The sequence below is a fragment of the Typopeltis vanoorti genome, chromosome 10 (genome assembly GCF_054136105.1).
Source record: "Typopeltis vanoorti isolate ZY-2024b chromosome 10, IOZ_Tvanoo_1.0, whole genome shotgun sequence".
NCBI classification, from domain to species: domain Eukaryota; kingdom Metazoa; phylum Arthropoda; class Arachnida; order Uropygi; family Thelyphonidae; genus Typopeltis; species Typopeltis vanoorti.
In genome coordinates, this window is record NC_143558.1 from 42,089,026 (window position 1) to 42,101,221 (window position 12,196).

Here is a 12,196-nt window from a genome sequence, read left to right on the forward strand (position 1 = left end):
ATTGAGGAAAGTATCCATGTGGTCTTGTTCTTGGAGGTTGCTAAAAATCTTAAATTCTGTCAACAAAGGATTTATGTAGAGGTGAAATGTAGAACAAATAAAGCTTGTAATTATGACAAACTTAAGCAGTGCCATTGCTCAAGAAGCTGCATGGGAAGTGGTTGGTGATTGTTTGAGAGAAGCAGTATCAGGCTGCATACCTACAGTTAGAGGATTAACCAAGTGGAAGTGGATGAGTAAATATAAAGCAGGAGTTGCAAAAGAAAACCTTGTGGAGGAAATACAAAAAATTTGATCATTATTCTCATGAGCTGTACAAAGTGCATGCAAGAAAGGTGACTAACAACATAGTAATATAGGTCAAATCAGATTATGAAAGAATATTAGCCAAACAGGCTAAAGTAAATCCAAAAGAGGTTTTTTTTTCATATGTAGTAAGAAGAATGATCATGGAAGGATACCTTTTAATCAATGCTGATAGTAGGAAGGAGATAGAAGCAGAGAAAATAGTTGTTGCCAATTGATCAGTTTGCAAGAATGTATCTTCCATGTGGGTATTTTTGAAATATCCACATGGAAATATTCCAGCATATTGAAAAATATCAATGTGAATATAGCAGTGGGACTAGATGGTACATCAGCCCATGTGTTATGCCAGTGTGCAAGAGAATTGGCAATGCCTCTGACGAAGTTGTTTCGTATACGTCAGCTTTGGCAATTTACCAAGAGAGTAGAAACAGAGTAAGATATCCATTATATAAAGGTGGCTCCAGTCATTTTTAAAGTATTGAAAAAGTCTGTTAAAGGTAAAATTCAGCAGTTGGGAGATAGGAATACAATACTCAATGATAGGCAGCATGTCCTGCCTTAATCGTTTATACTTTATAATAGCAACAACAGAATTAGATAAGTGAAATGGCTACACCATGATACTGCTGAACTTTGCAAAGGCATTTGACAAAATACTGAACTGAAAATATATTACAAAGGTTGGAGCCAGTAGGGATGAGCTATGAAACTGGTGGCACTTATCAGACAGTGATGGTTGACAGACACCAGAGTATATCAAGTGGAATGTAATCTTGGAGAAAAAGGATGACTAGTAGTGCCTCAGAGATCTGTAGTAGGGCTGTTACTCTTGAATTTGTATATTAATGATATAGGGAATGATTTAAGTGGGGATATTCAGTTGTTTGCTAATGATACAAAAATGGGATGGCAATAGTTGATAAACGTGCTGTAGTTATCTTGCAGGATGATATAAATAAATTGAATTATACACAGAGGATAACAGTTGTCAGTTCAGTGTTGCAAAATGTAAGGTTATGTGCTTCAGGTTGAAAAGGTTACATACTGTGTAGCACATTGGTACTGGATTGCAGGAAATTAATGAGGCTAGGGACTTCGGAGGTAATGGTGGACAGAATTGAAGTTCATTGGGCATGTGATAAAAGTTAGCAAAATAGCTCAAAGGATTGTTTGGGTGTTAGAACCCCTAAGTAAAGATAGAGATGTTATCTCTCTTTATATGACTATGATTTGGCTACATCTTGAATACTGTGCACAGATTTGGTCAATTATGTTTCTTGGGAATAAGGAGGTATTGGAGAGGATTCAGAGATGAGTCACCAAGCTGGTGATAGGTCTGTGGAATGCTCCCTATGAGGATGGCTTGAAAGTGTACAGATCACAGTTTAGTTAAGTGAAAAAGAGGGAACATGATAGAAACTCTAAGTTATTGGAGGGTTTCTAGAAGATTGACACAAAAGAAATTTTGAATACATGTTGAGAGAATTAGGAATCACCCCTGGAAATTACATAAGAGTATAGTTATTAAGTATGTGGACTAGCATTTTTGCTTTGCAAGTGGTGAATGAGTGGAATAGATTACCAGGAATAGTTGTGAATGTACTAACAGTGAATGAGTTTAAGAGGAATGGTTGGTATTGTGTATATAAAGGTTAGGTTTGTCTACTCTGAGGGATTTGATATCATGGAAGTGCCCATATATTATTAATATGGGTACTCCATAGACTCAAGATTCATTGTGGAGATCCACATTATCTGTTAACACAATACCTATCATACATCTTCTTAAACTCATTCACTGTTAGGACATTCATAACTGATCCTGGTAATTCATTCCACTCATTCACCACTCTTCAAGTAAAGAGCCAACAATATATACACACCCTTACTAACCTCACTCTTAGACATCTTCCAAGTGTGACCCCTTGTTTTCTCTCTACTCAGGTATTGAAAAAATTCTTTGGTGTCAAGTTTATAGAATCTCTTTAGTAACTTATAAGTTTCTATCATATCCCCTCTGCTCCACCTGTTAGCAATCCATGCACTTTCAATCTATCTTCACGTTGAACATTCCGCCCTGTCATGAGCTTGGTCACTTGTCTGAATCATTTCCACTACCTTCCAGCCTCCCTAGAAATGCAAGTGACCAAATCTGTGCATAGTAGTCAACATGTGGCCGAATCATAGTCTTATAAAGAGGGGAGAATAACTTTCCTATCCTGACTTGTCAATGTTATTCAACATCCAAGTAATCCTCTGAGCTATTTTGTCAACTCTTGCAATATGTCCTCTAAATTTCAAATCTATCCACCATCACCCCAGATCATCAATTTCATGTAATTTAGTACCCTCGGTATGTAATCCTTTCATCCCAAAGTGCATTACCTTCTGTTTTACAACATTAAATTGACAACCATTGTTCTATGCCCTCACTGCCAATTTATTTAAATCATCGTGCAAGATCTCTCCACCTTTATCAACTATTGCACCTTCCTAATTTTGCATCATCAGCAAACAACTGAATCCCCCCCTCAAATCGTCTGCTATATAATTAATGTACAAATTAGAGAGTAGTGGTCCTGGTACAAAACCTTGGGTGCTCAACTAATCACCCTCATTCACCTTGATTCCACCCCACCATATACCACTCTCTAACAGCCACTTCCCTATCCATGCTGCCAAGCTCATATCCATTCCCATTTTCTCCAACATAAGTGACATGTGGTGTTCTGTAAAATGTGTTTGCCATGTCCACCAGTATCATTGTACAGCTGTTTCCTTTATCCAGTTCCACTGTCACCTTATTATTAGATATAATTTACTGCAGCAGCACCTCACATTTACAAAGCTATGCTGCTCCCTGTAGAGTATCATATTCCTATCCACCCATTCCTGAATTTTACTTTTAACCAAATTTTCCAATATTTTAACACTACTCTAGAGATACTAATTGGTCTGTAATTTGATACTTCTGTCTTGAAGCCACCTTTATGTAATGGAACTATCAGAAACCTTGTCAGAGCTGATATTTAGATTAAAAAACTTTGTCAGAGGCACTGCCAGTTCACTTGCATATTCTTGTAGCACATGAGCTTACATACTGTCCTGGCCCGCTGCTGTATTCATTGACATTTGTCAAAATTCTGGGTACATGCAGATCATCTATCTCAATTCTCACATCAGTAATTGCAATCCCATCACCTAGTTTGATATACCCTTGAAATGTGATCATTTACTAACTGAATTATTTCTTCTACTTCTGTTGCTTTCCTACCATCAGCACTGAGCAAAGTTATCTCTCCATAACCATTCTTTCTCTTACTGGTTAAGTAGCAAGAAAACTTTTGAATTTACTTTGCCAAGCTTAGCCAATTTCCTTTCAAAGTCTGATTTAGCTTTCCTTACCATACTTGTTACCTTTCTTGCTTTATATTGCTCATGAGCATGTTGATCACTTTTTTTGCTTATATTCCTTTCACAATTCTTCTTTTTTTGCTGCTACTGCTTCATATTACTAATCCACTTTATCCCTACTTGGTTTATCCTCTTGATCCAGGTATGCAGTCTGATACTGCATACCTGGAACTCACTTGAACAATCAGACTGCTTCCCATGTACTAATGACATCCATTCCATGTAGCTTCTTATGCCTCGGCACTGCTCAGAGTTGCCTCCTGTGTTTGTCATAATTGCCAGCTTTGTAGTTCCATATAAACCCTTTCTTGACTGAAAATTCAACATGTTGAGCAACCTCCCAGGACTAGACTGCACGTTACTTTTCATGATTAGAAGTAGAGCTGCTACTGTAGTTACAGATCTTCTGATGCTATTACCAGATCCAACACTCAAACCTCTTGTCCCCCTCCATCATATGCTGTTTCAGTTAATTATTCCATAAGTAACTGTATAAATTGCATTTTCATTTTGCCATGTGCCCTTTCTTCCTTGCTTGGCCTGTACTCATTGTACTAAATCCGCCTATGCATGTCATCCACATCTTTTGGAATCAAATGTCTATAGCAGCAACCAATAATATATTTTGTCTTATTGGCTTCTATTTCACATCCTGCAGCCTCCAATGAACCATTTCCTTCAAATCTACAATCTTCCTTAACTTCTACTTTTGTTGGTTGAAGTTCTTTAGCTATCATTAATAATACCCCTCCTCCTGCCCTATTTCTTCTGTCTTCTCTGAAAATATTATCTGTTGCATTCTAATCCCTGTAACTACATTCATTCCATGTAGCTTCTTATGCCATGGCACTGCTCCAAGTTGCCTCCTGTGTTTATCATAATTGCCAGCTTTGTAGTTCCATATAAACTCTTTCTTGACTGAAAATTCAACATGTTGAGTTTTGCACATTCTTGTAGCATATGAATTCATTGTTGCTGCTGCTGTATGAATTGATGTTTTTCAAAATACTGGGTACATCCAGTTCATCTACCTCAATTCTCACATCAGTTGCCACCTCATCACCTAGATTGATATACCTTGCAATGTGATCACTTACTAACTGAATTATTTCTTCTACTTCTGTCACTTTCCTACCATCAGCTGTAAACCCAGGGAACTGAGAAACCATATATTGAAACACTAAAACATATTTACAATAATGCCTTCTGTAATTAAATTATATAAAAACAGTGTAAAGTTTCCAATACAAAAAGGCATCTGGCAAGGTGACACCATATGTCCCAAATTATTTACAGCTGCACTACAAGTCTTTAGAAGCCTTGATTGGGAAACAAAAGGAATAAACATAAATGGAGAAAGGCTGCATCATCTGAAATTTTCAGATGATGTTCTAATAGCAGATAATCTTGAAGATCTGGAAGAAAGGCTAAATCAGCTAAATGAAGCCTCTAGAGTAATTGGATTAAAAATAAACAGAAAAAAAACAAAAATCATGATGAATAAATACATAAACCATAGAACTGTTAAAGTTGAAGCCATGAAATAGAAAAGTTACTTTATATGTATATTTGGGCCAATTATTATCCTTTGAGGATTGCCAAAGAAAAGAGATTGAACGAAGAATTCACCTTAGCTGGATGGCTTATGGGGAAAATGAGAGAGATATTCAGAAGTGACATCCCTATGAGTCTAAAAAGGAAAGCTTTCGACCAGTGCATACTTCCTGTCCTAACATACAGAGGAGAAACATGGACTTTAACAGAAGCCCTAAACAAAAAGCTAAGAACAACACAACATTGCATGGAGAGAAGTATGTTAAAAATAACATTAAGAGATAGGAAAACAAATACCTGGATAAGATCTCAAACAAGTGTCATGGATATTGTAAAATATATTAAACAGGCTAAGTGGAAATGGGCTGGTCATATTGCCAGATGCAGTGACAGGAGATGGACTAGAAAAACAACAGAGTGGAGACCATTGGATGGAGCAAGACAAATAGGAAGACTGCGAAGAAGGTGGAGGGATGAACTGGAACAAATTGCAGGAGTGAGATGGATGGGAGAGGCAGAAAACTGTGAGTGGTCTGGAAAACCATGGGGGGAAACCTTCGTCCAGCAGTGGACAGAACCAAAAGGTTGAAGAGAACTACATCATTCTCTGACAACCAGGTCTTACTGATGCCAATAATTTTTAGCTAAGTCAAGCTGACTTGTGCCAAAAAACTCCTCTTTTATTTCTGATATTTTGGACATCCGTGTTCATTCATGCATTTCAGCATTATCTTGGGTTCAGTTACCCTTAAACAATGTCACTACCTGCCCATTCAGATTCAAAACCTGGGAAACTGTACCCAGCTCTTCACAATGATTGCTGCATGGCTAGACACATGCTCGATTGCTTTCTCCCTAATATCTCTAGTTTCCCTTGTTTTGCACTTCCAGACTCTCAGTGAACAACGCTCTTCCAAGCATCGAACTCCAAAGCCATTCAAGTGTAGTCCAGGCTAATACAGGTCTTCTTGTCCATCAAATTCACTCCACACACCTATAATAAAACACACTGCATACCATTCCTCCTATACAATCTTCTCTTTGACAATCATGGCCCTTCTCAATTCTGTCCTATCATACTGAGGTAGTAAACAGTAAAGTAAAAAAAGTAAAGATGTGCAATATTTACTTTTACTTTCTTATTTGTAATATAATTTAAATGCAGTTTTTTTTCCTCCCCCTGTAAAGGACATACAGTACCCAAATGTCCTTCAATATTTAGCTTCATTCCCATGCAGTCTGTATGCAACATCTAATATATATTCCTTCTTGTTTATACCATACTCCTACTTCACCTTGATTTTTCAGCATTCATGTTCTCTGCCCACATTTAGTAAGCAGTGTTTATTTTTCCACCAATTTATGAGAAAAGATCATAATATATATATATATATATATATATTTTTTTTTTTTTACTAAACTGTGGTGATACAAAATTTTGAAGTCCAACAAGCTTCTTCAGATTGTAAGAAGTCATTTTCAGTTCTTACCAAAACCTCAACCTGCATTACAATAGCAGTGAAGCTTTTTTTTTTTTAATAGCTAGAACTATTTCTGATATTATCCATGACTGCTTCCATTTTAAATGATGGTAGCATTCTTCTATCCCCAAAGCCTAGAAATTGATCTATGTTCAAATCAATCTCAAGAATTAGTAGCAAATCTGTACCATCAAACTACTGTCCAATTTCTTGCCTCATTCTCTTCAAAGTAATGGGAATGCCACTACAGCCACTTAAGATTATTAAGTGGTTGCACTTGATATTTTCAAAGCTTTTGGCAGGGGCTGCCACAAAGTCCTGTTCAGTTATATAACAGTTTTAATTCACAAGACAATAATTAATATATTTATTTACTTATTTGCTGGTTTTAATATCCAGCATTTTCAGAACACAGTTTTTTACATTACTCAATCAGTAACAAAGTTAATAATGGAAACAGTTTAAAATTGTAACTGACAACACTTTAGAACTAAAGAGAGGTTATCAAATATTAATTTGATCTTAAAGACTATTTCCAATTTTTGCTAAATTGATGCAGTCATACTTGTTGAAGTTTATGGAATGTTTTCAAGCTACTGCTGAGTTCAAAAACAGTGACTCTTAGTGATTTCTGTGTAGCACTTTAGTTTTTTCCCCATCTGATCTTGTGCAAAAGGTTGTCCAGGACAACATGGTCTGTCAATCCCAGCTTGCTGTACTCATGGCACCAAAGGTATTTCTTATGTTCTTCAACGTGATGTGGATGTCAGCAGTTCTTCCTCCCTGTACATAATAAGCCTAATCAGTAGGCTTATTACCATTATTTTGTCAAGTTGAGACTAGTAGACCATGCCTTGGACACCATTTCATGCAGGATCAGATGGAAGAAAAACAAAAGTGCTATATGGAAGTCATTACAAGTAAAAAAAAAAAAATATATATATATATATTTTTTTAATGACCTTTGTGGTATGAGAGGAGTGGAGAGATTGTCCTTTCACACTTTGACAGGTAAAGATGACTATTTAAGGATAACTTCCAACCTCTCCTATAGTATATTTTACATTAACATAGTTGTACTTTGGTTATATGCATATTTTTGACTGCTCTGCTTTTACTTTCAGGTATATTAGCTGGGTTGAGCAAAGTTTTCCAAAAGGAGGAAGAGAAGGTAATATAAGTGAACTTGTTGAACGTTGCCTTGGAATATTCAAAAATTCACCTACATATCGAAATGATAAACGTTACATTGATATATGGCTTAAATATGTAAGTAAAAAAAAAAAAAAAAAATATATATATATATATATATATATACACATACACACACCTTTTCAATAAATAAATGAATTTAAATGTATTTTTTGGGGGAATTCACAACATCAGATTAAATTTTTATTAATAAAGTTGCATTTTTTTATTTTTATATAAAAACCGCAGTTATTTAGATAGAATTAAACAGTTGGCCACCATACTAAAGAAACAGAACTAGCTTTTATAAAAATAGTTCAGGGCTGGCCATTGTAACATTAAAAGTTGCTGATATTTTGTAAGCAATAAGAGTTATTTATAATTGATAATAAATATCAGTATTTCCTTCTTTTTTTATATATAAATATAATCTTACATGGTGTATTTAAATTGCATATGATTATTAGCTAAATTATTTGACCAGATATTTTTAATTAGAATTCATATATTTGCTCCCAATAAATATTCTGCTGATTGCATTTCAATTCCTTTTGAAATGAAGAACATGAGCTTTATTGTTGCTACTCTGGGTGTTCAGCTAAAGATTGGAAATCTCAACTTTTTGTGCTGATCATTTAGTATTGTACAGAATGTTATATATAGCCTCATGAAATAGAATTATAAGATTTTACTAAATATGCTTGGATTTTAGATTAAGAAAATGCAGTGTTTTGATCTGTGGACAGTGCATTCTGGTTTATCAGTCACCACATTTTTAATAGCCTGCTTGTTATTTCCATAGCTTAATTGGCAGTTAGGATTCTTTCTTGTAAAAGATTGTTTTCCTCTCATAGTATACATTTTATTAGGGCTTCAACTAAAGGTGGTTGAGTGAGTGGTTTGTTTGTCTCATAGAGGAATGGTAGGATTTTTCATTTTATATGACATGTAACTTATCCAGCAAATCACATGTAATTTAGACAATGCATTCATCTCATAGCTTTAGTTGCTTCAGTATTATATAGAGTACAACTGGCTGGCTGGTTGCAAGGATGACATCTACCCTCCATCCAACAAGTTAGTGATTTGAATCCAGTTACCCATATTGGAGGCCTAAAAGGGCTTGAAAAAAGTTTTTGGCCTTTACAGTATGGTTCCAAATTATTTAACTTTAATTCACCCACAAATATTAATATGTGTAAGTTTACAACTTTTAAGGTACGATTCACAAAATAATAATGTTAATAAATAACTACTTTCCAATCTAGGAGTGATTGCCTTTTGAACAAGCTGAATTTGAATATTTCTTATTAGCACTATCTGAGAAGTAATGGACACTAAATTGAAGTGCTGGGTTTTTTTTTTTAATGATTAAATAGTGTACTGTATTCATTGTAGGTGATTTCGTGGAGCTTCTTTTTTTTGAGTAAAAGTTGATTCATGTTTGAAGTTTCTGGAACAAAAACTTATATAGAACTAGAATGAAAATAAGTACTGAATTATTTACATGGCAATATTTTATGGAGGGCAACAGGTATCCTTTCCATAATTACTGCTGACAGGAGGATAGGGCAGTGTGGAAAAAAATTGTGTAGATTACACAATCACTTTTATTGTAAGTAACTGAATTCCGTAGAAATGAGTTGCTTCAACTAACAGTCTGTGATTTGACCTGGGATCAGTGTAGTAGCTTGGCTTTCTTTCACTTGATGAAATAGTCTTCATCAAAAGCATGTTTGTTAATCTGCTTTTGGACAGATCGTTCTGAATATGCTTTACATGTTATTTTCTACTTACAAGGTGGGTCTGTCCTGTCTATTCAATTCAAAATACTGGATGAGACACTGACAGGAGATGCCGTAAACACACCTGGGAAAAAGAGAGGATCCTAGTGGTCCTTGATTTGTTTCAGGAAGAATGGAAACGTTGTTCAGAGGTTTGTAGATTGTTTTAATTTTGTGTTTTAGGAGTGAGCCCAGTGCATTTTTGTACCTCTTGATGGAAGGTAGAGATATAATGTATGTTTAGTCTGGTTGTGTGGGGGTCATTTTTAAGGACTAAGCAAGATTTTTTTCTGTTGTAACTTTTTTTGAATGATGTAAGTAGAGCCTGTGGTTCCAGATGTAGTGCAGGTCAATTAATGTAATTTTCTACTTCTGAGATTTGACTTCCTAAAGCTATCAGTATACATTGAAAACACCTTCAACTTTGTTTATGCAGTTTCATTATTAGAAAGCAAATATTAATTTATTTTACTGTCATCAATGATCCCAAACGTTAGTAAACGCATTGTTAATGTTGCTTTATTTGAATGGCAAATAAGCAAATTTAATTATTTGCCCATTGAGATCTTTTGCAATTCAATTGTCTCTGCAGCCATACCAGAAACAAATGTTTTTTTAGGCAAGGCATATGAGAAGGTGCCAAGAGAGAAGCTATTCAATATGCTACAGTTATATGGTGTCGATGGGGCATTATATCAAGCAATATTAAGTCTTTATTTGAGTTGCAAGTCAGCAGTTAGAATTAAAGGAAGTACAGGAAGATGGTTTAATCTTAAATATGGTGTCAGACAAGGATGTACATTATCCCCCCTCTGTTATTTATATGGATCACATTATGAAGGAAAGTGGTATTAAACATGATATCAAAATTGGAGATGTTAATGTCAGCTCTTTGCTTTATGCAGATGATGTTATACTTCTAAATAAATCTGCTACAAGTTTGCAAGATTCCCTGACTAAATTGAATAACTTTTGTAATAGATATGGTATTAAGGTCAGCAATACAAAGACAATGAAAATAGGTAGAATCGTTGAAAATGTCAACTGTGTTGTGAATGGAGAACCTGTGGAACAAGTAAAACATTTCAGCTACTTAGGAACGATTTTTATTGAAGATGGTATAAATATGGAAATAGACACCAGAATCAACAAAGCTGGTAGGAAGTCAATTCAATAAATTCATATGGAATAAGAGAGAAATTAGTCGGAACACTAAATTAGCTGTATACAAGACAGTGTTCAAGCCAGTTTTAACTTAGGGATCTGAGAGTTGGGTCAGAAGTAAAACACTTGACCAAAGACTAGAGACCACAGATATGAGAGTCCTGAGGAAGATTAGAGGTGTGAACAGATGGCATCAATGGCAATATCATATTAAAAACAAGGATATTAGGAAAGAACTAGACATTGTCAGCATCCAGAAATGCGTTAGCATTTCTCAGGTTGTATGGTCTAATCTCAGGTTGTATGGTCACTTAAACAGAATGGGTAAGGAAAGAATAGCAAAGCAAGTGTTCTCTGCCAGGTTGGCAGGAAAACAACCCAGAGGAAGACCAAGATATAGGTGGAGTGATACGGTACAAAGTGCCTTAGACGATAGAAATATAAGATCTGGTAATGATGTTGGAGTCTTGACAAGTAATAGACTGATTTGGAGGAAAATTGTAGATAGGAAGTTAGTAATGATGTTAATTTTTCATGTAGTACTATCATATCCTGTACATCCCCTTTGGGTACATATCAGGAATTTGATGATGATTGGTCAGAATCTAGAAACTTTTTAGAGTGAAAAATCTATTATCTAGCTAGCTTCTTTAAATTTGCATATATAATTATTCACTTCTATGTATGGTATTTTTCTGATTTGCCAATTAACTTGATGGTTTTCGTTGATAGTGTGAAAGGCCAACCTAGATTTATACATTTGTTTTTCCTCCCTGTCTTTGATATTCTTTTAGACTGATTTCTCCCAAACATCCCTTCTGTCCATCATAAGAAAGACTGTACCTCTGGTCTCTTCATTGGTTGATATGATGGTTGTGTTAGCAATCTTAACTTTTTAGAAAATTTCTGTAGAGACCAGCCTACAATTGTAGGACCTACAATTTTTGTAGTTCCTGCTCAGTACGAGAGGAATCGCAGGTTGGGACGCTTGGTACATGTGCTTGGGTCGAGTGACTAGTGGTGCGAAGCCGCCATCCGTGGGAATATGACTGAATACCTCTAACTCAGAATCCTGTCTAGCCATTGCAACAATACCGTTCGTGCCTCGCGCGTTAAAAGGCAGTGCTAGCCAGAGTTGCTTTCGTACTGTTACAGTGTGATTGCTCTAGCGATGAGGCCACTAGAATGGATGCAAGGCATCCTTTGAGACTATGTGACAGCTGCTTCCTACTCCACACCATTCAGATGTGATGTGCAGGCATCAAATCGTCTGCAGACGACCTAGGCACTGGTCTGGGT

At 35.7% G+C, this 12,196-nt stretch overlaps 1 protein-coding gene across 5 annotated transcripts in view; it reads left to right on the forward strand.

The window, feature by feature from the left end:
- LOC150102365 (mitotic checkpoint serine/threonine-protein kinase BUB1 beta-like) overlaps nucleotides 1–12,196 on the forward strand; it is a 386,807-nt gene that overhangs the window by 79,844 nt on the left and 294,767 nt on the right. For all 5 annotated transcript variants that reach the window (XM_090399214.1, XM_090399217.1, XM_090399216.1 and 2 more), the window contains exon 3: nucleotides 7,883–8,027. In XM_090399214.1, the coding sequence (XP_090255340.1) occupies nucleotides 7,883–8,027 (145 nt within the window). The remainder of the gene's footprint in view (nucleotides 1–7,882; nucleotides 8,028–12,196) is intronic.